General features: G+C 60.8%; 1 protein-coding gene across 3 annotated transcripts in view; it reads right to left on the reverse strand.

Annotated features, from left to right (window-relative positions):
* DIP2B (disco interacting protein 2 homolog B) overlaps positions 1-21,532 on the reverse strand; it is a 63,574-nt gene extending 42,042 nt beyond the window's left edge. For all 3 annotated transcript variants that reach the window (XM_064141583.1, XM_064141581.1, XM_064141580.1), the window contains exon 1: positions 21,325-21,532. In XM_064141583.1, the coding sequence (XP_063997653.1) occupies positions 21,325-21,412 (88 nt within the window). In that variant the 5' untranslated portion in view covers positions 21,413-21,532. The remainder of the gene's footprint in view (positions 1-21,324) is intronic.
* Positions 21,533-22,206: the final 674 nt, after the last annotated feature.

Genomic DNA, 22,206 nt, shown 5'->3' on the forward strand with positions numbered 1-22,206 from the left:
ATCTAAATGAGATATCAGAGCACTGAAAACCTGAAAAGGGAAATTCTGGGTGCATGCAAATGTTCTGTAACCACACAGGCAGCTCAGGCTAACGAGAGGAAGCATCTCCCAACAGGGAGGCCAAGGGAAAGTACAAGCCCAGAGCCTTGGCTGCAGCCAATCAACTGAAGAGCAGCTCTGAAGAAACCAAAGTGAAGCAGGAGCTGCTGAGGGCACCTCTGAGAGCCAAAGCAAGGCTGAACAGAGCTGATTCTCTTGACTCTTCAGCCACTCTATGCATAAAGTGCTCTGAAGTGGTGCCAGGGAGGCTCAGGCCAGGCACAGGAAAACAATTCTGCCCTGCCAGAGTGGTCAGGAACTGGCACAGGCTGCCCAGGCAGGTGCTGGGTGGAGAAACCTGTGGCCATGGCACCTGTGGCTGTGGGGGTGTTGCTTGGTTGTTGGACCCCCCCTCTAATCTTGGAGGGCTTGTCCAAGCCCAGCAGCTGCCTGGCTCCCTGTGCCCAGCAAGCACCCCCTGGCATCCAGGCCAGCTGACACCCAGGCACAGCGAGGGCTGTGTGCTGCTGGGCTCTGCAACCTGCTGCCAGCAGAAGCATGCAGGAGGCAGATGCCTGCAGCCCACAGAAGCAAGAACTCAGAGGAGAATCAGGCCTGGTAAACTTTTCTCTTTGGCCAAGAGCCCTAATCTGTCTGATCCTGCAGCTCAACCATCTGGCTGCTGTCTTTTGGTTTCATTTCTCACAATCACATCAGACCCACAAGAAAAGCTGAGACCTTGGAAGGGATTAAACCAAAAAATCCCTGCAGCACTTCAGGCCTTTTTGCAGCCTGAACTGCACTTGGAGCCTCTTGGTGCTGAGAGGCTGGGACTGAGCAAACCCAAGGCAGGAAGCAAAGTGCCCTTTGGTGCTGCTTCTCAGGCTAGAGCTGAGCCCACACTTGTCAGCAGCCCAGCAGCAACCCAGCAGCACACACTGCAGGCTCTCTGCTGTGAGCCTGATTATGGCAAGGCAAAGAGTCTTAGGCACTGAGCAGCCCAGGCCACTGCAGTTGCTGCCTGCCAGCATCCTCCTGCCAGACACTTCCAGCCCTGATCTGGAGGGCCACAGCAGGAAGGTGATTAAAGGGTTTAGTGAGGCTCTAAGCCTCCCAGCACAACCACTGCCTCTGCTCAGGCATCCCAGCTCTGGGGGCCCTTTGGTTAGATTCTGCAGGACTGAAATGCTTGGGAAGGGACTGGCCCTGGCTCCTTTGTGCTGCACACTCCAGTGCCAGGGTCCCTGGCAGTGCCCAGGCTGAGCTTTGAGGCTGGGAGGAGGAGCTGCACTGCTGAGCTTTTGATCTCACTCCTCTTCTCCTCTTGCCTTGTGCTTGAGTCAGGCCCCAACAAGTCCAAACAAATCCAGCAACTGAAGCTCAAAATGCCCAAGGAGCACTGTGGTGCCAGCCAAGGCTTTGTCCCAGTGCCTGGCTGCAATGCACAGCTCACACCAAAAAACTCTGCTGCCAGCACCTGAGCTGCAGGCAGGGAGCTGTGCTGCTCACCCTGGAGCCTGAGGGGAGACCTCAGACCAGCCCCACTGAAATGGAGGCAGGCAGCAGAGGCTGAGGAGGTTGGAAGAGCCAAGCTGGAGCTCTGGGCTCAAGGATGGGCACATAGAGAACAGGTTTCTGTGCAGGGAAGCTCAGCAGGGCACAGGGTAAGGCTGGGTATGGGCAGAGGTGCCAGCTGTAAAGGCAGCTCCACAGTAACTGTGCCCAGAGTGCCAGGTCCTGGCAGCCAATGTGCCTCGAGGAGGCTGCAGGAGTTCTGTTGGCCTCTCCTCTGCTTGGGCATCACCCAAAGGGCAGCCACGACCTCCCTGGGCAACCTGTTCCAGCCCAACAGGGAAGGTTCTGCAGCCCTCTGATCACCTTCATGGCCTCCTCTGGACCTCCTCCAGCACTTCCATGTCCTTCTTCAACCACAGAACGGGTTAGGTTGGAAGGGAGCTCAAAGCTCAGCCAGTGCCAAACCCCTGCCATAGGCAGGGACAGCTCCCACTAGAACAGGTCACTCAAGGCCTCATCCAGCCTGGTCCTGAACACCTCCAGGGAGGTTGTGGAGCACAGAAGCACAGAATGAGATCTTTGATCCCATTTTGTGCTTCTGTGCTCCACAACCTCCCTGGGAAACCTGTGCCAGGCTCTCACCACCCTCACTTCTTCCTCACATCCACTTTCAGTCTCCCCTCTGCCACTCCAAACCCATTCCTCCTCCTCCTCCTGCCATTCCCAGACCTTCTCAACAGTCCCTCCCCAGCCCTCCTGCAGCTCCCTTCACACCCTGCAAGGCCACTCCAAGGTCCCCTCCAAGCCTTCTCCTCTCCAGCCTGCACAGCCCCAACTCTCTCAGCCTGTGCTCAGAGCAGAGCTGCTGCAGCCCTCTCAGCATCTTGGTGGCCTCCTCTGGGCTGGCTCCAACCCTTCCATGTCCTGCTTGTGCTGGGGGCTGCAGAACTGCCCCCAGGATTGCAGGTGGGGGCTGAGGGAGCAGAGCCAAGGGGCAGAATCCCCTCCCTTGCCCTGTGCCCACACTGCTCTGGCTGCAGCCCAGCACAGGCTTGTGTCTGGGCTGCACTCACCCTGCAGGCTCCTGTGGAGCTTTGCATCAGCCCAGACCCCCAGGGCCTGTTCCTCAGAGCTGCTCTCAGCCATTTCCCACCCAGCCTGGAGCTGTGCTTGGCATTGCACCCACCCAGGTGCAGGACCTTCCACTTGGCCTTGTTGAATGTCATGAAGTTGGCCTGGGCACAGCTCTGCAGCCTGCCCAGGTCTCTGGATGGGTCCCTGCCCTCTAGCAAATCAACTGTGCCACACAGCTTGGTGCCACCTGCAGACTTGCTGAGGCTGCACTGATGGCTCTGTCCATACCACTGACAAAGCTGTCACACAGCACTGAGCCCTGAGGGAGCCACTTGGCACTGGGCTCCAGGTGCACATTGTGCCCCTGACCACCACTCTATGCCTGCCACCATCCAGCTGCAGCTCTCCTCATTCTCCAGGCACACCCAGCCTGAAGGCACCAGAGAAGACTCCTTTGGCAGAGGGGCAGGCTGGGCTGAAGGAGCAGGAAAGGAAGCCCAGGACAGCAGCAGAGTCCAATCATGCAAGAGGGAAGCCTGAGAGCTGAGGAGCTCAGCACCCTGTGGCGCCAGGCTGCAGCTCAGCGCTGCGGTGCTGAGGCAGTGCTGGGTGGTGGCACCAGCTGGGCCTGCTGGGCTCAGACAATGCTGTGCTTTCAACACCCTGCTCCCCTGCCCCCATGGGCTGGGACACTGAGTCATTCTCTGCCTAACAAAACCATAATTAGCCCAGTGGAGGAATTAAGGAAAATGCTCACGTCGAGCTCAGCACCTCCCGACGGAGCCTGCACGCAGCGGGCAGGAGGTGCCAGCTGGAGAGCACTTGGCAGGGGGCTGGCAACAGCACCAGCAAAAACACACCCTGCAGGCTTCAAAAGTCAGCCTCAGAGGGGCTCAGGTTGGAAGGAAACTCAGAGCTCATCTGCTCCCACCTCCTGCCAGCGGCAGGATCCCTCTCAGCTGGACTCGGATGCTCCAAGCCTCATCCAGCCTGGCCCTGCACACCCCCAGGCAGGAGGCAGCTGCAGCCTGCTCCAGGGTCGCAGCAGAGGCTGTGATTGGCTTCCCCACAAGCCACTTGCTAGGTGTGCCCTAAGCCCTTCCAGATGTGCTGCTGCTGCTGCTGCTGCTTCCCCTCTGCACAGCAGAGGCAGCTCCTGAGCCTCTCCTGAAGTTTGCTCAGCTGCCAGCAGAGGCTCAGGCCCGGAGCTGTGCTCTGCAGCTGTAATCTCTGCTGCCATGTGCGAGGCAGCACCAGGCTGGGTCAGCTGAGGACAGAGTTCAGCAGCCCCAGGCTGTGTGGGCAGGGGGTGGCCACCAAAACGGAGGTGACACCACAGCAGCTGTGGCCAGGAGAAGGCAGACTCGTGGTGACTTCACAGCACTGAAAGTGGCACTGCTGAGGGGCAGCAAAAGGACAGAAGGGCCACACCTGGAGTGCTGTGTCCAGCTCTGGGCTCCTCCATTGCAGAGAGATGTTGAGGTGCTGGAAGGTGCCCAGAGCAGGGCAGCAAGGCTGGGGAGGGGCCTGGAGCACAGCCCTGTGAGGAGAGGCTGAGGGAGCTGGGGGGGTGCAGCCTGCAGCAGAGGAGGCTCAGGGCAGAGCTGATTGCTGCCTGCAGCTGCCTGCAGGGAGGCTGTAGCCAGGTGGGGTTGGGCTCTGCTGCCAGGCAGGCAGGGCCAGGAGAAGGGGACACAGCCTGAAGCTGTGCCAGGGCAGGCTCAGGCTGGATGTTGTTAGGAAGTTGTTGTCAGAGAGAGTGATTGGCACTGGAATGGGCTGCCCAGGGAGGGGGTGCAGTGCCCATGACAGGAGGTGTTGGTGCCAAGCCTGGCTGGGGCAGTTCATGCCATGGTCTGGTTGGTTGGGCAGGGCTGGGTTGGGCTGGGGGAGCTTGGAGCTCTCTGCCAACCTGCTTGGTTCTGTGACTTTGCAGTCACAGCTTTGCTTTGGTCATCAGCTCCAACCACTGACCCAGCACCACCATGGCCACCAAACCCTGTCCCCAAGTGCCATGGTCACACTTTTCTTGAACACCTTTGCCCTGAGCCTCCTCTGCTGCAGGCTGCACCCCCCCAGCTCCCTCAGCCTCTCCTCCCAGGGCTGTGCCCCAGGCCCCTCCCCAGCCTTGCTGCCCTGCTCTGGGCACCTTCCAGCACCTCAACAGCTCTCTGCAATGGAGGAGCCCAGAACTGGGCACAGCACTCAAGGTGTGCCCTGAGCAGTGCTGAGCACAGGGGCACAAGAACCTCCCTTGTCCTGCTGCCCACACTGCTCCTGAGCCAGCCCAGGATGCCATTGGCTCTGCTGCCCACCTGGGCACTGCTGCCTCCTCTGCAGCTCCTCTCTGCCAGTATTTGACCAAATCTGTGCAAGAGAAACCTTGGCAACTGCTTTAGCAAGCAGCCAGTGGGAATCCTGGAGTGGCTCAGGTTGGAAGGGAGCTCAGAGCTCATCTGCTCCAACCTCCCCACCACAGGCAGGGACCCTCTTAGTTAGACTCACCCAGTCTGCCTGTGGCAGGAGGCAGCCACAGCCTCTCTGAACCTGTTCCAGCATCTCACTACCCCTGTACTGCAGAACTCCCTCAGCTCCAGTCCAACTCTGCTCTGTCTCAGCTCCAAACCATTCCCCCCTGTCCTGTCCCCAGGCACCCTCAGGAGCAGTCCCTCTGCAGCCTCCCTCAGGCCCTGGAGCAGCTCCACTCATGGTCTGGGCTGAGCCAAGCAACACATCCCCAGCCCCTTACACACCCCAGGGGAGGTGATTGTGCCCTTAACAAAGCTCTCGACTGACTAAGTCCTGCTCTAGGAGACTTTTGTCTGTGCTAAATCCCCAGCCCCAACCCTCCATCACCAGACAGAACACCAAAGTCTCCCAGGAAATGACTAAAGTGGCTGCAGGAGTCACAGCTCAGTGACTCAGCTCCTGCTCAGCACCAGGGAGATCTCTCTCTTGCTCCAGGTAGAAACTGAATTATCAGCCAGGTGAGTGAGTGCTGATAACTCTGTCCCAGGAGTTGCCCAGCTGCAAGGGATTGCACAGCCAGGGAGGCTCTCTGCCTTCCACACAGCAGGCACTTTCTCCAGGCCAGCTCAGCTGCCTGCCCAAGGCAGGACACAGCAACGCAAACAAGCCCAGGACCATGCAGGCACCCAGAGAGGTTCTGCACTTTGCCACGAAGGACCTGAGCCACAGGAAGACTTTTCCCCATGACAAGAAACTGGAATCACCTCCCCAGGGAAGCAGAGGATTCCCCTACCCTGGGCAGTTTCAGTTCTGACAGTCACAGAGCCACAGAACCAAGCAGGTTGGCAGAGAGCTCCAAGCTCACCCAGCACAACCCAGCCCCCAGCCCTGCCCAACCAACCAGACCATGGCACTCAGTGCCCCAGCCAGGCTTGGCACCAACACCTCCAGCCATGGGCACTGCACCACCTCCCTGGGCAGCCCATTCCAGTGCCAATCACTCTCTCTGACAACAACTTCCTAACAACATCCAGCCTGAGCCTGCCCTGCCACAGCTTCAGGCTGTGTCCCCTTCTCCTGCCCCTGGCTGCCTGGCAGCAGAGCCCAACCCCACCTGGCTACAGCCTCCCTGCAGGCAGCTGCAGGCAGCAATCAGCTCTGCCCTGAGCCTCCTCTGCTGCAGGCTGCACCCCCCCAGCTCCCTCAGCCTCTCCTCACAGGGCTGTGCTCCAGGCCCCTCCCCAGCCTTGCTGCCCTGCTCTGGGCACCTTCCAGCACCTCAGCATCTCTCTGCAATGGAGGAGCCCAGAACTGGACACAGCACTGCAGGGGTGGCCTGAGCAGTGCTGAGCACAGGGGCACAAGAACCTCCCTTGTCCTGCTGCCCACACTGCTCCTGAGCCAGCCCAGGATGCCATTGGCTCTGCTGCCCACCTGGCACAGAATGATGGAATTGTCTGGGCTGGGAAAGCCCTCCAGGACCATCCATTCCAGCAGCAACCCAGCACCACCATGGGCACCAAACCCTGGCCCCAAGTGTCATGGCCACATGGTTCTTGAGCACCTCCAGGGATGGAGACTCCAACACCTTCCCTCATCCTGGTGCTCCCAGCCCTTTTCCCAGGTCCCTCCCCAGCTCTCCTGCAGCCCCTTCAAGGACTGGGAGGCTTCTCCAAGCTCTCCCTGGAGCCTTCTCCTCTCCAAGCTGGAGAGCCACAATCCCCCCAGCCTGTCCACCCTACCCAGGAGGTTCTCCAGCCCCAGCTCACCTTCATGTCCCTCCCAGCTCTCCTCACACCCTTCCTGCCTTTGCAGCAGCAGCTCTGGCTGCAGCCACACTCAGCAGGGAGCAGCCCTGCTCTAGGACAGGTCCCATCAGCACTGTCAGTGCTGGAGCAGGACTCCACTACTCCACCCAAAGCAATACAAGGGTTAAGCTTTCATCCAGCCTCTAACTCAGGTCCATCGGCAGGGACTTGACTCCCACCCAGCTCAGCAGCAGATCTGTCAGGGAGGCAGCAGGCAGCAGAAGAGGTTCTCCTGGCCTGAGGAACACAACCATGCAGGCAGGCTGCAAGCTGGGGAAGGCAGATTGAAATAGAGCAGCTGAGAGCTGCTCTGTGCAGCGTGGAGCAGGCAGCAGATCCAGGCCCTGAGCTCAGGGCAGGCTGTGGTAAGCCTTCAGCTTCGTTTACATCAGCAGCCCAGGCTGCTGGAGGAACTTCACTGCTCAGGAGCCCACATTGGCATGGCACCAGCACGCCCAGGGAGTGCCACTGCCAGCTGCAGTGGGCTTCAGAGCAAGCAGCATGCAAGGAACAGCTCCAGGCTCCTTCAGCATGCCAAGGCAGAGGCAATGTCTGCTTCAGAAGCACTTTGTCAGAGCCTGGGCAGCAGCATGTGGCAAGATACTTCTGCCTGAGGAGCCTCCAAGCTGCGTGGCAGACAACAGAGCAGTGCAGAACACATCCTGGCAGCAGAAGGGAGACCCTCAGAGCACAGCTCAGCCACACAGCTGCATGCTGCAGACCCACAGCCAGCCCTGCCTGCACACCAAGAGCTCCGGGGGGCAGGCAGCACTCAGCTGTGCCTCCCTGCATGCCCCCAGGGGGCAAGCAGTGCCCTCACCATGGGGGTCCCAGCTGGCCACAGCCATGCTTCACTCTGCTCTGCTCAGTCCCTACCTCCACTGCTGCACCCAGCCTGGTGTCCCCAGCACAAGGAGGACACAGAGCTGCTGGAGCCAGCCCAGGAGGCCACTTCCCACACTGTGAGTTCATCAGGATGCTCTCTGCAGCTGTCCTCACACGCACTGCAGCAGGGAGGGAGCCTGACAAAGCTGCTAAAAGCTTTCCAGAAGCCCAAATGAAATATTGATGCTGTGGAAATGAGGAAGGCAGCACAGAACCAGGAGTCTCCTTTGCCACTCCAACCCAGCACAGCCCCAGAGCAGGGGATGAAAGGTTCCCTGTGTGCAGTGATGTCTGTGTGGATCATCTTGGAGGTCTCTTCCAGCCTGGTTGATTCTATGTCTCTGTGCTGACTGAAACAGGGAAAAAACCCACCCAGAGCTGCAGAGGTTGGGAGCTGAGCTGTCTGGGACAGCACCAAGCAGCAAAATGCATTCACAGCCCCAGCAGTGACAGCAGTGATTGTTCTGGCAGCAGCTGACCACAGGCACAGACAAAAGGTGCTCAGCCCCAGTGGCCTCCAGCTGGGGCCAGCATGAGGAGGAGAAGCCTTTGCTGGAGTCAGGATCACTCCCTCCCAGTGCCACTCTCCATGCCCAAGCACGCTCAGAACCAAAGCTTCCAGCTGAGAGACAGGAGCAGGGAGAGAAGATCACAGAACCACAGAAGGGGTTGGGTTGGAAGGGACCTGGCAGATGAACCAGGATGATCTTGGCACAGGTATCTGATGCCCATGGCCTAGTTCCATCTCTGCTGTGGCAGGTAAAGATGTCAGAGACTTTCCAGGCCTCTCCCTCTAGCTCAGTAGCTGCAGGAGTCAAAGAATCATAGAGAATCACAGAACCAAGCAGGTTGGCAGAGAGCTCCAACTCCCCCAGCCCAACCCAGCCCCCAGCCCTGCCCAACCAACCAGACCATGGCACTCAGTGCCCCAGCCAGGCTTGGCACCAACACCTCCAGCCATGGGCACTGCACCACCTCCCTGGGCAGCCCATTCCAGTGCCAATCACTCTCTCTGACAACAACTTCCTAACAACATCCAGCCTGAGCCTGCCCTGCCACAGCTTCAGGCTGTGTCCCCTTCTCCTGCCCCTGGCTGCCTGGCAGCAGAGCCCAACCCCACCTGGAACCCACATCTCAAAACCATGTGTCTAGAGTCCCCTCTAGAACCCCTCCAGGACACTGCTGTCTGCATCATCCCAGCTGCAGGCTGACTCCACTGCCCTCCAGCCCAGTCCTTGTGCTCTCCACTGCCCTGCTCCAGCACCATTCACTGTCCCTTGGCACCAGTCTAGACCCTGCAGGAGATCTCCACCAGACCACTGAAGACTTCCCCAGGCTTCCTGAAGGGCTGAGGGCTGAACATTCCCTTCCTTCCCCTTCCCCTTCCCTTCCTGCTGCAGCTGACACCGTGACAGGTACCTGTGTGTGGCTGAGCTGCTCCTACACCAACCCAGCCACGAGCAGGAGACAGAAACCACTTCAAAGACCACTAAAAGGGGGATCAAACCCAGCAGTGGCAGTGCAGAGAGATGAACAGGAGACACTTTGATCTCCCTGGTGCCAAAGCATCTCCACAGAAGCTCTGCTTGCAGTTACTAACACAGCACAGTGGCCTCTGACAGCCACCTGAGGCAGCCAGACAGCACTGCACGACCCGGGGGGAGCAGGGAGGGCTGGGGGGGGGGGGGGGTTGGCAGCAGTGACCTCAGGCACTGCTGAGGAAGAGAAACAGGAGAGGTTTAGAAGGGCAGAGCTGATGGTCTCAGAGGTCACTGCCAACCTGAACGACTTATTCTGCCCTGCCTCCACCCCTGGCTAAGGCAGGAGGCTGTGAGCTTGCACCCTGCACAGCCAGGGCAGAGGATGCCCACAGGGGAGCCAGGGCAGAGGATGCCAGGGGAGAGCCAGGGCAGAGGATGCCAGGGGAGAGCTGGGGCAGAGGATGCCCACAGAGGAGCTGGGGCAGAGGATGCCAGGGGAGAGCCAGGGCAGAGGATGCCAGGGGAGAGCCAGGGCAGAGGATGCCGGGGGGAGTCAAGGCAGAGGATGCCATGGGGGAGCTGGGGCAGAGGATGCCCACAGAGGAGCTGGGGCAGAGGATGCCAGGGGAGAGCCAGGGCAGAGGATGCCCACAGGAGAGCCAAGGCAGAGGATGCCAGGGGGGAGCCAGGGCAGAGGATGCCACGGAGGACCCAGGGCAGCTTTTCCCCTGGGTGCTGCAGCTCCCAGCAGGGAAGGGCAGCAGCAGGCAGCCTGAGCAGAGCCCAGGACTGGTTCAGTGAGTTCAGGCAGAGATATCTGCAGCTGCTTGGGGCAGAATGTGCTGAAGGAGCACAAATCCACCCTGAACCAGGACTCTGGGGCAGCTTCAGACGTGGCCCAGACCCACCAGCTGCTGCCTTGCTCCAGGGTGACAGCAGCTCCTGGGGACTTATTGCTCTGCTGAGACCATCCACAGCTCCCAGAACAGGAGAGAAAAGGAAAGGGAACAGCCCCAGCTGTGCTCCAGGCTCCCTGCAGAGCAGAGGGAGCCTCCATCCACAGGCAGTGTGCCCAGGAATGCACTGCAGCAGGCTGCCCAGGGAGGAGGTGGCATCACCATCCCCAGAGGTGTCCAAACCTGTGCCCATGGCACATGGGGCCAGGGTTTGGTGGCCACACTGGCACCGTGTTGATGGCTGGAGCAGATGATCTCTGAGGTGCCCTCCAACCTGAGCCACTGCAGGCATTAACCAGCAGGACACAGGGCAGGAACCATGGCACATGGGGCATGCTTGGGCAGCCCCAAATGCTGCTCTTGGTGGTCCACATGCTCCAAGCAGACAGCACTGAGAGTGGCCAAGCCCTGTGCAGGGCAGAGCACACAGCAGGCTGAGGACAGCTTCCTGCCTGCTGCTCCAGGCAGACTCTCTGCTTCCAAAGGCCTAATGCAGAAGGACTTTGCCTTGAAACCCTTCCAAGGCAGCACCAACTCAGGCTCCTGGGGAGCCTTTGTGCTCTGGGGGAGACAGGAGAGCAAATGAGCTGTGCCCTAACACAGGCACACATCCCTGCTTGGGGTCACTGCAGCACTGCTGAGGCTCCAGCAGCACTGGCAGCCTGCAGCTGCACAGCAGGACCTGACAAGCCAGCAGCAGGCAGGCAGGCAGGCAGCAGGCAGGCAGGCAGCAGTGTGTGCCCAGGCTTTCTGGGTGTGCCTGCAGCCAGCACAGAGGCATTACCTGTCCCTGACTCACCGCTCTGGCCTCAGCCAGTGCTGCTCTCTCTCCCTGGGACTCAACCATCTGATTGCTTCTCTGCACTGCAGACTTTTTCAGCTCAGGACATCTCCAAGGACTTGCAGAGGCTCAGCTGGGTTACAGCAATCTGTGTTCAGCTGAAATGCAGCTCTCAGGTCTCCCTGGAGCCTTCTCCTCCCCAGGCTGAAGAGCCCAAACCCTTCCAGCCTGTCCCCAGGGCAGAGGAGCTCACAGACCTCAGCCTGGCCCTGCTCTGCTCTGCTGTGTGCTCCTCAGCTTCCTGCCTGGGAACTCACAACAACTCCACCTCCCCCCTGCACTGCCAGCAGCTTCCAACCCCAAACTGCCTGAGCTCAGAGGTTTTCATTCCAATGACAATAAGAATTGTTCCTTTTTCCTTTTTTTTCCCTCTAATCCACAAGGGATCACTCAAAAGTCTCTGCCCTAAGAACAAACACAGGCCTGGGGCTGAGGAAGCACTGACCCCAGCACTCAGCCCTCAGAGCCTCTCCTGGCTGCCACCAGGCAGGCTGCAGGCAGCGTTTTAAAGGGGCAAAGGCTGCACTCCTGAATGCTTCATCCTCTGCCAGAGCTCCCAGCCCAGGTGCCTGTGGTCTCCAAGAGGGAGAGGTGCTGAGAGCATCCTGAGCCAGCTGCTGCCACAGGCTGTGTCCTGAGAACTCCTGAGGGTCCCCTCGCAGGCAGAGACCTGCAGGGACACAGCCCAGGGCCACAGCTCTGCACCCCCTGGAGCAAACTGCTCCACAAGAGCTTCCCCTCCCCAGGCAGGGCTGCAAGCTCTGCTCTGAGCCAACCAAACACCACAGGATTGTAGAAGGGTTTGGGCTGGAAAGGACCTCCAAAGGTCATCCAGTCCAGCTGTGGCTGCCTCCTCCCTGCAGGTGTCCAAGGCCAGGCTGGATGAGGCCTTGAGCAAGCTGGGCTGGTGGGAGGGGTCCCTGCCCATGGCAGGGGGTTGGGACTGGATGGTCATAGAGAATCATAGACCCAAGCAGGTTGGCAGAGAGCTCCAAGCTCACCCAGCCCAACCCAGCCCCCAGCCCTGCCCAACCAACCAGACCATGGCATGAACTGCCCCAGCCAGGCTTGGCACCAACACCTCCAGCCATGGGCACTGCACCACCTCCCTGGGCAGCCCATTCCAGTGCCAATCACTCTCTCTGGGCACAGCTTCCTCCTACCCTCCAGCCTGACCCTGCCCTGGCACAGCTTGAGGCTGTGTCCCCTTCTCCTGGCCCTGCCTGCCTGGCAGCAGAGCCCAACCCCACCTGGCTACAGCCTCCCTGCAGGCAGCAATCAGCTCTGCCCTGAGCCTCCTCTGCTGCAGGCTGCACCCCCCCAGCTCCCTCAGCCTCTCCTCACAGGGCTCTGCTCCAGGCCCCTCCCCAGCCTTGCTGCCCTGCTCTGGGCACCTTCCAGCACCTCAACAGCTCTCTGCAATGGAGGAGCCCAGAACTGGACACAGCACTCCAGGGGTGGCCTGAGCAGTGCTGAGCACAGGGGCACAAGAACCTCCCTTGTCCTGCTGCCCACACTGCTCCTGAGCCAGCCCAGGATGCCATTGGCTCTGCTGCCCACCTGGGCACTGCTGCCTCCTCTGCAGCTCCTCTCTCACAGCACCCCCAGAAGGTCTTTAAGGTCCCCCTCAGGCCAAGCCACTCCACAGCCTGCTCCCAGCACCCCTGGCACAAGCAACCCCCTGTGGCTCTTGTAAGGTCCCCCAGGGGAACACTTCCAACAGGAATCCAACTGAGGAAGGACAGAGCCCCCCCAGCCCCGGGCAGCAGCCTGCAGATGTGTTTGCTGAGGACCAAGAACCTTTCATCTCCTGCCTGCATCACCTGACTGCAGATGCTGAATGATCCCAGGCTGGAATCTGCTCTGTCACTTCCCAGCTCCTCAGAGGACCTCTCCTCCTCCTCCTCCTCCTCCCCACAGTGACAGTGCAGGCTGTGAGCAGCAGTGTCAGAGCCCTGCTGGCTGCACAGCTCACAGCGAGGCAGAGGCTGCCCTTGAGCAGCTGCTTCCAGCTCTGCTCCTGCCTCTTTCTAGAAAGCCTGCAGGGAACTTCAAAGCTTCTTTCCCCTCCTCAGCGTTTCTCTGGGCTGGACACCTCAGCTGTGGTCATTGCTTCCACTGGGGGTGATTAGAAGGAGAGGTGATGATGAGGACACAACCAGCAGGCAAACAGCCTCACCAGGGCACCCACACTGGCACACCTGCACTGCCTGCTGTGCCCAGGGAGCAGCTCACAGGGAGGGCTTCAGAGATCCTCGGAAGGGATCTTCAAAGCCATCCAGCTCCAACCCCCTGCCAGGGGCAGGGACACCTCCACCAGCCCAGGCTGCTCCAGGCCACATCCAGCCTGGCCTTGGACACCTCCAGGGAGGGAACAGCCACAACCTCCCTGGGCAGCCTGTGCCAGTGCCTCCCCAGCCTCACTGCCAAGAATTTCTTCCTCCTCTCCACTCTCAATCCTTCCTCTCCCAGCTCAAAGCCTTTGTCCCTCATCCTGGCACTCCCAGCCCTTGTCCTAAGTCCCTCCCCAGCTCTCCTGGAGCCCCTTTCAGGCACTGGAAGGTTGCTCTAAGGCCTCCCTGGAGCCTTCTCCTCTCCATGCTGCACAGCTCTGAGGTGATCACTACTCCTGCCCTGTTTGGCTTTGCAGAGCCTTCAGAGATCCATGGAATGGGTCGGCTTGGAAGGGACTTTCAGGACCCTCCAGCTCCAACCCCCACAGGCAGGGACCCCTCCCACCAGCCCAGGCTGCTCCAAGCTTCATCCAGCCTAGCCCTGGACACCTCCAGGCAGGGAGCAGCCACAACCTCCCTGGGCAGCCTGTGCCAGTGCCTCCCCAGCCTCACTCTCCAGAACTTCTTCCTCCTCCCCAGTCTCAATCTGCCCTCTCCCAGCTCAAAGCCCTCTCCTGGCACCGTGACCAACATTGCCTGCCAAGGCAGAAGCCTCCATGCCAATCCTTCTGCACTGCTGCACCTCAGACTTGCTGTTAGACACCAGCCCTGAGCCCAGAGGCACACCAGGAGTGCTTTGCCCACCCAGCTCCACGGCCACAGCCTCCCTGCTGCCCTCGGAGCCGCTTCTGGAGGCTGGCAGCCCCCAGCTGTGCAGAGAGACTGCAGGAGACCTCATTTCAGCAGGCAGGGACAATTCTCCTGCCTGATTCTGCTCCCTAGGGCCATGGGGCTGGTGAAAGCAGGTTGCCTGACTGCTGGGGAACAATCCTGCCGGGCTCAGTTGCTGATCACTGAGGCAGTAACTCACTAAGTGTGTTAATGCATGCCCTGGGGGCTCTGGGGGCTGCCATCCCCATGGAATTCCACGTCCAGAAAGACACAGTTCAGATCAGCAGTCCTCAAGTCAACCAGAACTGGAAGGAGTTTATGTGGGCAGAGTGCTGCAACTTCCAGCAAGGTTTTCAGCAGCTGAAGCTGCACCAAGTCAGGGTTCATAGAATCAGGCAGGGCTCGAAGGGACCCCAAGGATCAGCCAGTTCCAGCCCCCCTGTCATGGGCAGGGACACCCTACCCTAGAGCAGGCTGCCCAGAGCCTCACCCAGCCTGGCCTTCTGAAGCCTCAGAAAGCATCATCCTGGGCTGGCTCAGGAGCAGTGTGGGCAGCAGGGCAAGGGAGGTTCCTCTGCCCCTGTGCTCAGCACTGCTAAGGTCACCCCTGGAGTGCTGTGCCCAGTTCTGGGCTCCTCCATTGCAGAGAGATGTTGAGGTGCTGGAAGGTGCCCAGAGCAGGGCAGCAAGGCTGGGGAGGGGCCTGGAGCACAGCCCTGTGAGGAGAGGCTGAGGGAGCTGGGGGGGTGCAGCAGAGGAGGCTCAGGGCAGAGCTGATTGCTGCCTGCAGCTGCCTGCAGGGAGGCTGTAGCCAGGTGGGGTTGGGCTCTGCTGCCAGGCAGGCAGGGCCAGAAGAAGGGGACACAGCCTGAAGCTGTGCCAGGGCAGGCTGAGGCTGGATGTTGTTAGGAAGTTGTTGTCAGAGAGAGTGATTGGCACTGGAATGGGCTGCCCAGGGAGGTGGTGCAGTGCCCATGGCTGGAGGTGTTGGTGCCAAGCCTGGCTGGGGCACTGAGTGCCAGGGTCTAGGATAGGGCTGGGGGCTGGGTTGGGCTGGATGAGCTTGGAGCTCTCTGCCAACCTGCTTGGTTCTACTATTCTAAGTGCCCAGAGCAGCACCAGGGAGGCTCAGTCCCTGCTGGGAACCTTCTGAGCTGGCTCCAGGCACTGCTGGAGAAACTCTCAGCTGCAGAAAGCTGAGCAGGAGGCAAGTGGAGAGCAGGAGGCACTGGGCTGAGCAAACAGCCAGGTGAGAGCAATAACCCAGCTCTGGCAAACGTTATTCCAGGTGGGAAACCCTCTCGTGAGGCTCTTCCCAAAACCTCCACCACAGCCCCAGGGGCAGAGGCAAGCAGCAGACTGCTGCTGCCTGCAGAGCATCCCTCAGCTGCACAGCAGCTTCCCCAGGCACCGGCAAAGGGAAAAGACCTCCTCTGAGGTCCCTGGGGACTGCTCCAAGGTCCCGGCCTGGGGACTGCTCCAAGGTCCCTGGGGACTCCTCCAAGGTCCTGCCCTGGGGACTGCTCCAAGGTCCTGCCCTGGGGGCTCCTCTAAGCTCCCTGGGGACTGCTCCAAGGTCCTGCCCTGGGGACTCCTCCAAGGTCCCTGGGGACTCCTCCAAGGTCCTGCCCTGGGGACTGCTGCAAGGTCCTGCCCTGGGGACTGCTGCAAGGTCCCTGGGGACTCCTCTCACCTCCCAGCCTGGGGACTGCTCCTTGCTCCCACAAGCTCTAGGGAGAGTTCTGGACTGAATCAAGCCCAGCAGAGGAACGTTTCAGTTCCTCTCTGGGCCAAGGCAGGTCCAGAAGGCAGCCAAGCAGCAGAGCAGCTCACCGAGAGCCTCAGGAAATGCTTTTTATAACTCTGAGCCAGGGAGTGCAGAGAAAACAATCGAAAGAGCTGATCTGCACCCTGAGCTGGAAACAAAGGCAAGCAGGAAGCTGCTCAGCTTCTGCTGCCACCTCTGGGACTCCTCACCCTTAGTTCCCTCTTTGGCCACTGCACAAACACGATAAAGCAGAGAGCTCCAGGACAAAACCCAGCCCGGGGAGGGCAGAACCCATCACAGAGAAGGAGGACCACGAAGGGGTCCTCTGCGTGCAGCCCTGCCCAGGAACCTCCAAGCACTCTTTGGAAGAGCTACCCCTGTGCAGCTGCTCCACCACCACCACCACCCCCCAGCACATTCACTGCTTAATATTTCATGCTCCAGGCTTTAAAATAGAAAGCTGAGTTTTCTAGGACAGCACCGAGTGCAGCCCCAGCGTTGATGTCTCACTTCCAGTCCAGGCAGCCCTCTGAAACTGCAGCTCTCAGCCCCAGCAGAAGTGGCAGGGATCAAAAGAGGCAAGGCAGGAGTCGCTGCTAGCAGATGGTCCCCATCCAGCCGAGGGGAACTGGGTTCAAGTCCAACAAAGCTTCAGAGAAACAACCAGGCAGGAGGTGGAGAACTCTGCCTAAAGCCTCTCACTTCCTCCTCTCCCCAAGGCAAAGGCTCCATCAGGGCTGCAGCTTTGCAAAGCAGCCCCAAATTTGGTCATTTCCTAAAGAGGGACAGGACTGAAGACATGCAGAGTTTGGACCTCTCCTGCCCCTGTCCCCACCACACCAGCCTGGGTGCCCTGAACCCCCTCACCAGCTTGGCAGGCTTCAGACATCTCCCCGCAGGAAAATCGACTCCCTGGGAGCAGCCAGAACAGCTCTGCCAACAGCTGCACCTCCTCTCCCTGCCCAGGCCATTCATCATTCAAATCATCCTGCTTGGCCCCTCTGCATGGTGGCAATCTGGGACCACCTCATGGCTCTTCTGTGCAAGGCACTGGGGACAGATTTGTTCCTCTGCTGCTCCTGATCATGCCTTGAGCTGTGAGGCACTGTGAGGAACCCACCTGCTGCTGCCTGCATCAGCTCCTCCTGGGCTAAGAACCTGCACTACCATCTGGGGGGAGACTCTGTGCAGTGAGGCTGGGGAGGCACTGGCACAGGTTGCCCAAGGAGGTTGTGGCTGCCTCCCTCCCTGGAGGTGACCAAGGCCAGGCTGGATGAAGCTTGGAGCAGCCTGGGCTGGTGGGAGGGGTCCCTGCCCGTGGGGTTGGAGCTGGATGGTCCTGAAGGTCCCTTCCAAGCCGACTCATTCCATGGATCTCTGAAGGCTCTTACCAGAGGCTCTGCAAAGCCAAACAGGGCAGGAGTGATCACCTCAGAGCCTGCATGAACAGCTCCAAACAAAGCTGCAGGAGGCTTTTGTGTGCATTCCAAAGCACTGCCTCAGCACTGCACTCTGTGAGCCGCACACCAGGGGCTGGCGAAGCCAGGAGCAGGTCCCTCAGCAGCTCTGCTGCCATCACCTCTCAGTGCTGCAGGTAAATGAGGGAAGCAGCACAGAAACTTCCCCAAGAGCAGCTCTGCCTAAGGCCAAGCCCCAAGGGTGAGCTGCTGCAGAAATCCACAACCCCCACCTGTGGGTGCTGCCAGCTGCAGCACAACCAGAGCTGACCTCCTGCTGCTCCTCTGCAGCCTCCTCTGTGCTCCAGCCACAGCTCAGCAGCAGGGAAGGAACTGAACTGAAACCTTTCTGCTCACTCAGCACAATCCCCTCGGCCAGCCCTGACTTGGACAACTAATTCCACTGCCTCTAATCTGTTTAAATTCTGTGCTGCAGCTACTTAGATCCATTAGATGAAAAAGTTCCTCACCTACTTTGATAGCAACCAAAGAACAAAACCCCCAAACTCCCAGCGGGTGGCAGAGCAGAATTCCCTGGTTCTGGAAGGAAATCCCCAGCCTCTCCCCGGGTGTGTGGATCGAGGTGCCTGTGTCCCAGCCCTGCCCTGCCTGCCCTTCACTCCAGCTTTCAGCTCCTTTGCTGATCCTGCCCTTCCCACACATGGCACCATCCTTGCTGCTTCCTCAGCCTCTGACAGTCCTCACACCAAGCTCTGCCCTGCAGACAGAGCCTCGACTGTAGCAAGAGACCCCCCCCCAGCTCTGACAGCAGTGCCTGAAGCCATCCACACAGAGCCCCCAGTACCACCAACCACAAAATGACTCAGGCTGGAGGAGACCTCAGAGCTCATCTGCTCCAAGCCCTGCCATGGGCAGGGACATCTCCTCCAGCCCAGGCTGCTCCTGGCCTCATCCAGCCTGGCCTTGAACACCTCCAGGGAGGGGGCAGCCACAGCCTCCCTGGGCAGCCTGTGCCAGTGTCTGTCCACCCTCACGAATTTCTTCCTCCTCTCCAGTCTCAATCTGCCCTCCTCAAGCTTCCATCCACTCCCTCTCATCCAGGAGGCTGAAATCATTCAGAGGATGACCACTTAGAATTCCATAGCCAGAAATACCTACTCCAGACCTAAATTCCTAGGAGCTGGAAGGGAGGCACTGCAAACAGCTCTGTACTGGTGAGACAAGGCAGAAAGCAGAGTCAGACAAACACCAGCAGCCAAAGCAGCTCTGGGTGAGTGCACTGCACCCCCCCAGAGCTGCCTGCCACTGCCTGAGGGGATCCTGCAGGAAGGCTGCAGAGGGACTTGGAATGAGGGGGTCTGAGCCAGGCCAAGGGGGAATGGTTTGGAGCTGAGGCAGAGCAGGGTGCAGAAGCAGCAGGAGGGTGGTGAGAGTCTGGCACAGGCTGCCCAGGGAGGCTGTGGCTGCCTCCTGCCTGGGGGTGCTCAAGGCCAGGCTGGATGAGGCCTTAGAATCACAGAATCAACCAGGTTGGAAGAGACCTTCAAGATCATCCAGTCCAACCTAGCTCCCAGCCCTATCCTTGAGCAGCTCAGAGGGGTCCCTGCCCATAGTGGGAGGTTGGAGGGGATGAGTTCTGAGCTCCCTTCCAGCCTGAGCCATGCTGAAACCTGTTTCTGGTGCTCCTGGAGGCTCCCTGCAGCCTGACCCTGGGCTGTGCAGCACTGCAAACCTGCACAGAAACAATGAGAGCCTTTGCTGAGTGCTGCTGTGACCTCAGACTAATCTTGAACAAGCTTCTCAAACAGATTAAACTTCAGTGCTGCTGAGGGAAGTTTTCCTCTGTTATGTAAGCAACTCTCTGAACGTTAAACCAACTGCCCCACGCTGGCTGTAAGGCTCTGATGTCCTCAGATACATCCTACAGGCTTGGCTGGCCACGATGGGGACAGCAGGACTGGAGGCAGGCTTGGAGGTGAGGACTGAGCAGAGCAGAGCCAAGGGGCAGAATCCCCTCCCCTGCCCTGCTGCCTGCTCTCCTCTGCCTGCAGCTCAGCACACAGCTGCCTGCTGGCTCCTGGGCAGCTGCTCAGCACCCAACACCCTCAGACCCCTTCCTTCAGAGCTGCTCTGCACCCAGACACTCAGCAGTCCCAAACCAGCCAAGCAGCAGCATTTCCTACTGCACCCTGAAGAACTCAAGAGGATGGACTCCAGCTCCTTGTGACCACGGAGCGCCCAAACAGCTACAGGTTTACACAGAGTGTAGCTGAGAATTATTTGACCAAAGAGACAAACTCCACCAAAAGCCCCCAACAAATACAAACCAAACCAAACACAAACTCCTCCCCCCCCCCAGATAAATTTGGTCTAGGGTAAAGCTTGATCTAGGATAGGCTGTTCCTGCCCGTGGCAGGGGAGCTGGAATCAGATGATCCCTGTGGTCCCGTCCCACCCTGACTGGTTCTGTGATTCTGAGTCCAAGTTAACATCGGAAGTTTAACTACAGCCTGTGCCCAGAGAGCACTACTGAGGCTCTTTCATTGGCACTGCCATGGCCTTTCCATCTGGCAAAGCACCAAGGCAGGCAGCGGGGGTGGGCAGGCAGAAGGGGCAGACAGGCAGAAGGGGCAGGCAGGCAGAAGGGGCAGGCAGGCAGAAGGGGCAGGCAGAAGGGGCAGGCAGAAGGGGCAGGCAGAAGGGGCAGGCAGAAGGGGCAGGCAGAAGGGGCAGGCAGAAGGGGCAGGCAGGCAGAAGGGGCAGGCAGGCAGAAGGGGCAGGCAGGCAGTGAGGGCAGGCAGGCAGTGGGGGCAGGCAGGCAGAAGGGGCAGGCAGGCAGAGGGGGCAGGCAGGCAGTGGGGGCAGGCAGGCAGCAGGAGCAGGCAGGCAGCAGGGGCTGGCAGCCCCCAGCTCAGGCAGCCCCCAGGTCCCCGTCACGCACTGCCTGTCCGGGAGCAAAGCGGCAGAGGGCAGAAAGCTGTCCCCAGAACTTCCTTTTCCCCAAGTTTTGTGGCTGCAGCCAGGCGGAAAAGTCCTTCCCTAGGAGCTGCCGATCGGCATCAAGTCCCACACCCTGCTGGTGGGACACAAGGCAGGGGGATGCAGACCTGAGGTCTGCTCTGCGACCTTCGCCCCCCACCCCCCGCCCCCGCCCCAGGTCCACCTCTCGCCCCCGAGCGGCACCAGCGAGCGGCACAGGGAAGCTCTGCCCAGAGCACTTCGAGCACTGCAAACAAAAGCCACGGCCGGGCAAAAAAAAGGCAACAAACCCAAGCGCATGCTCGGCCCCGGCGATGGAGAAGCGAAAAAAAACTTGGTGAGCAGCCGGCAGCGCTCCGGGGCTGCCTTTGTTACACACCCAGAGCCCCCCCGGCCCGCGGCCGCCGCCGGTCCCTCCTCTCGGCCTCCCACTCCACCTCCTCCGCTCGGAAACCGCAGGGGAAGAGGCCGCGAGAAGGAAAATCCTCCCTCGAGTGCTCCCCTTCGCCGAGCGGGATCGGCCGGGGGATGCCACCCGCACGCCCGGAGCGGCCAGCGCTGTCCCCTCCCGGGCGCGACCCCACCCGCGGGCAGGACTCTTCCGTCCCCGCACGGCCGGTCCTGGCCCCCGCCAGCACAGGGACCTCTCCGCACACCCTCCCCGCGGTCCCGACCCCCTTCACAAGCCGCCGCTCGGAGCCCCTCTCGCACGGCACCGACACCGGCCCCGGCCCCGGCCCCTTCGCACGGAGCCTCCCTCGCACAGCCTGGCCCTCGCCCCGGGCCTCCTCTCCCGCAAGCCCACGCCGAGGCTGCCTCCTGCCTCCCCTCCCCACCCCGCACCCCTCACTCGGAAGCTCCCCCGCGCCCTCCGCACAGGAAGCCGTAGCGGCCGAGCCGGCCCGGCGAGAACAGAGCAGGGCAGGGCGGGCAGGCCCCGGGGCGGGCAGGCCCCGGGCGGGCAGGACCCGGGCGGGCAGGACCGGGGCGGGCAGGACCCGGCGCGGCCCGGCGGCGGCTCCTCACCTTCCGAGAGCTCCAGCTCCAGCTCGGCCAGCTGCTCGCGGACCTCGCGGGGCAGCGAGGGGACGCCCGCGGCTGCCGGCTCGGCCATGGCGAGGGCAGCGCAGACAAGGGAAGGGGAGGACGGGGTCCGGGCGCCGGCTCGGCGCGGCTCCGGTCAGCGCCGGGGGCTGCGCACCGCGGGCGCAGCGGCAGCGGACGCCAGCTCCGCCATGCCGAGCGCCAGCGCCGCCCGCACGTCACGGGGCGGGGCTCGGGCGGCTCAGCGACCTGCGCCCCCTGGCGGCACTGCCCGGCACTGCCGCCCGCTGCGCTCCGCCCGCCGGGCCCGGCCCTCGGGAGCGCTCCTGGCGGCGAGCAGCGGAGACCCCCCCCCGACAGCGGGACCCTCAGCGAGGCCAGGGGACCCCCCCCCCCTCGCTATGGCTGCTCTTCCGCAGGCTCCGACCTGGCCGCTCCTCTCTTTCGCGGTGAGAGCCTGGGAGAGGGGCAAAGAGCAGCTGCAGGTCCCCGCGGTCAGCCCCGAAGCGCGGTTGGGGCAGAGCTAAGACCGCTCCGCAGCGCACACCGGCGGCTGCCGAGAGCCAGCGAGAGCTCAGCGCACAGCCGAGCGCCGGGAGGGCAGCAGGGTGAGCCTAGCACCGAGGCTGTGCCTTTCTTCAACCCCCCCCGGGGTTGGGCAGCAGCAAACCTCCCTCCCCGCCCCGGGGCAGCTCTTGCTAGGGCAAGGACTGCGCTGAACCCCGCAGCAGGGGCAAGAGGCAGAGCAACACAACAGCAGGCAGAGGGACGCAGCTGGGCTGGGGGAGGTTGGGGTTTTTTTTCCCACCTCCCCCCATAGTTTTGGAGTGGTTTTTGTCTGTTTGGTTCTCTTCTTTTAAATCA

This window comes from Pogoniulus pusillus, unplaced genomic scaffold, assembly GCF_015220805.1.
Source record: "Pogoniulus pusillus isolate bPogPus1 unplaced genomic scaffold, bPogPus1.pri scaffold_58_arrow_ctg1, whole genome shotgun sequence".
NCBI lineage: Eukaryota > Metazoa > Chordata > Aves > Piciformes > Lybiidae > Pogoniulus > Pogoniulus pusillus.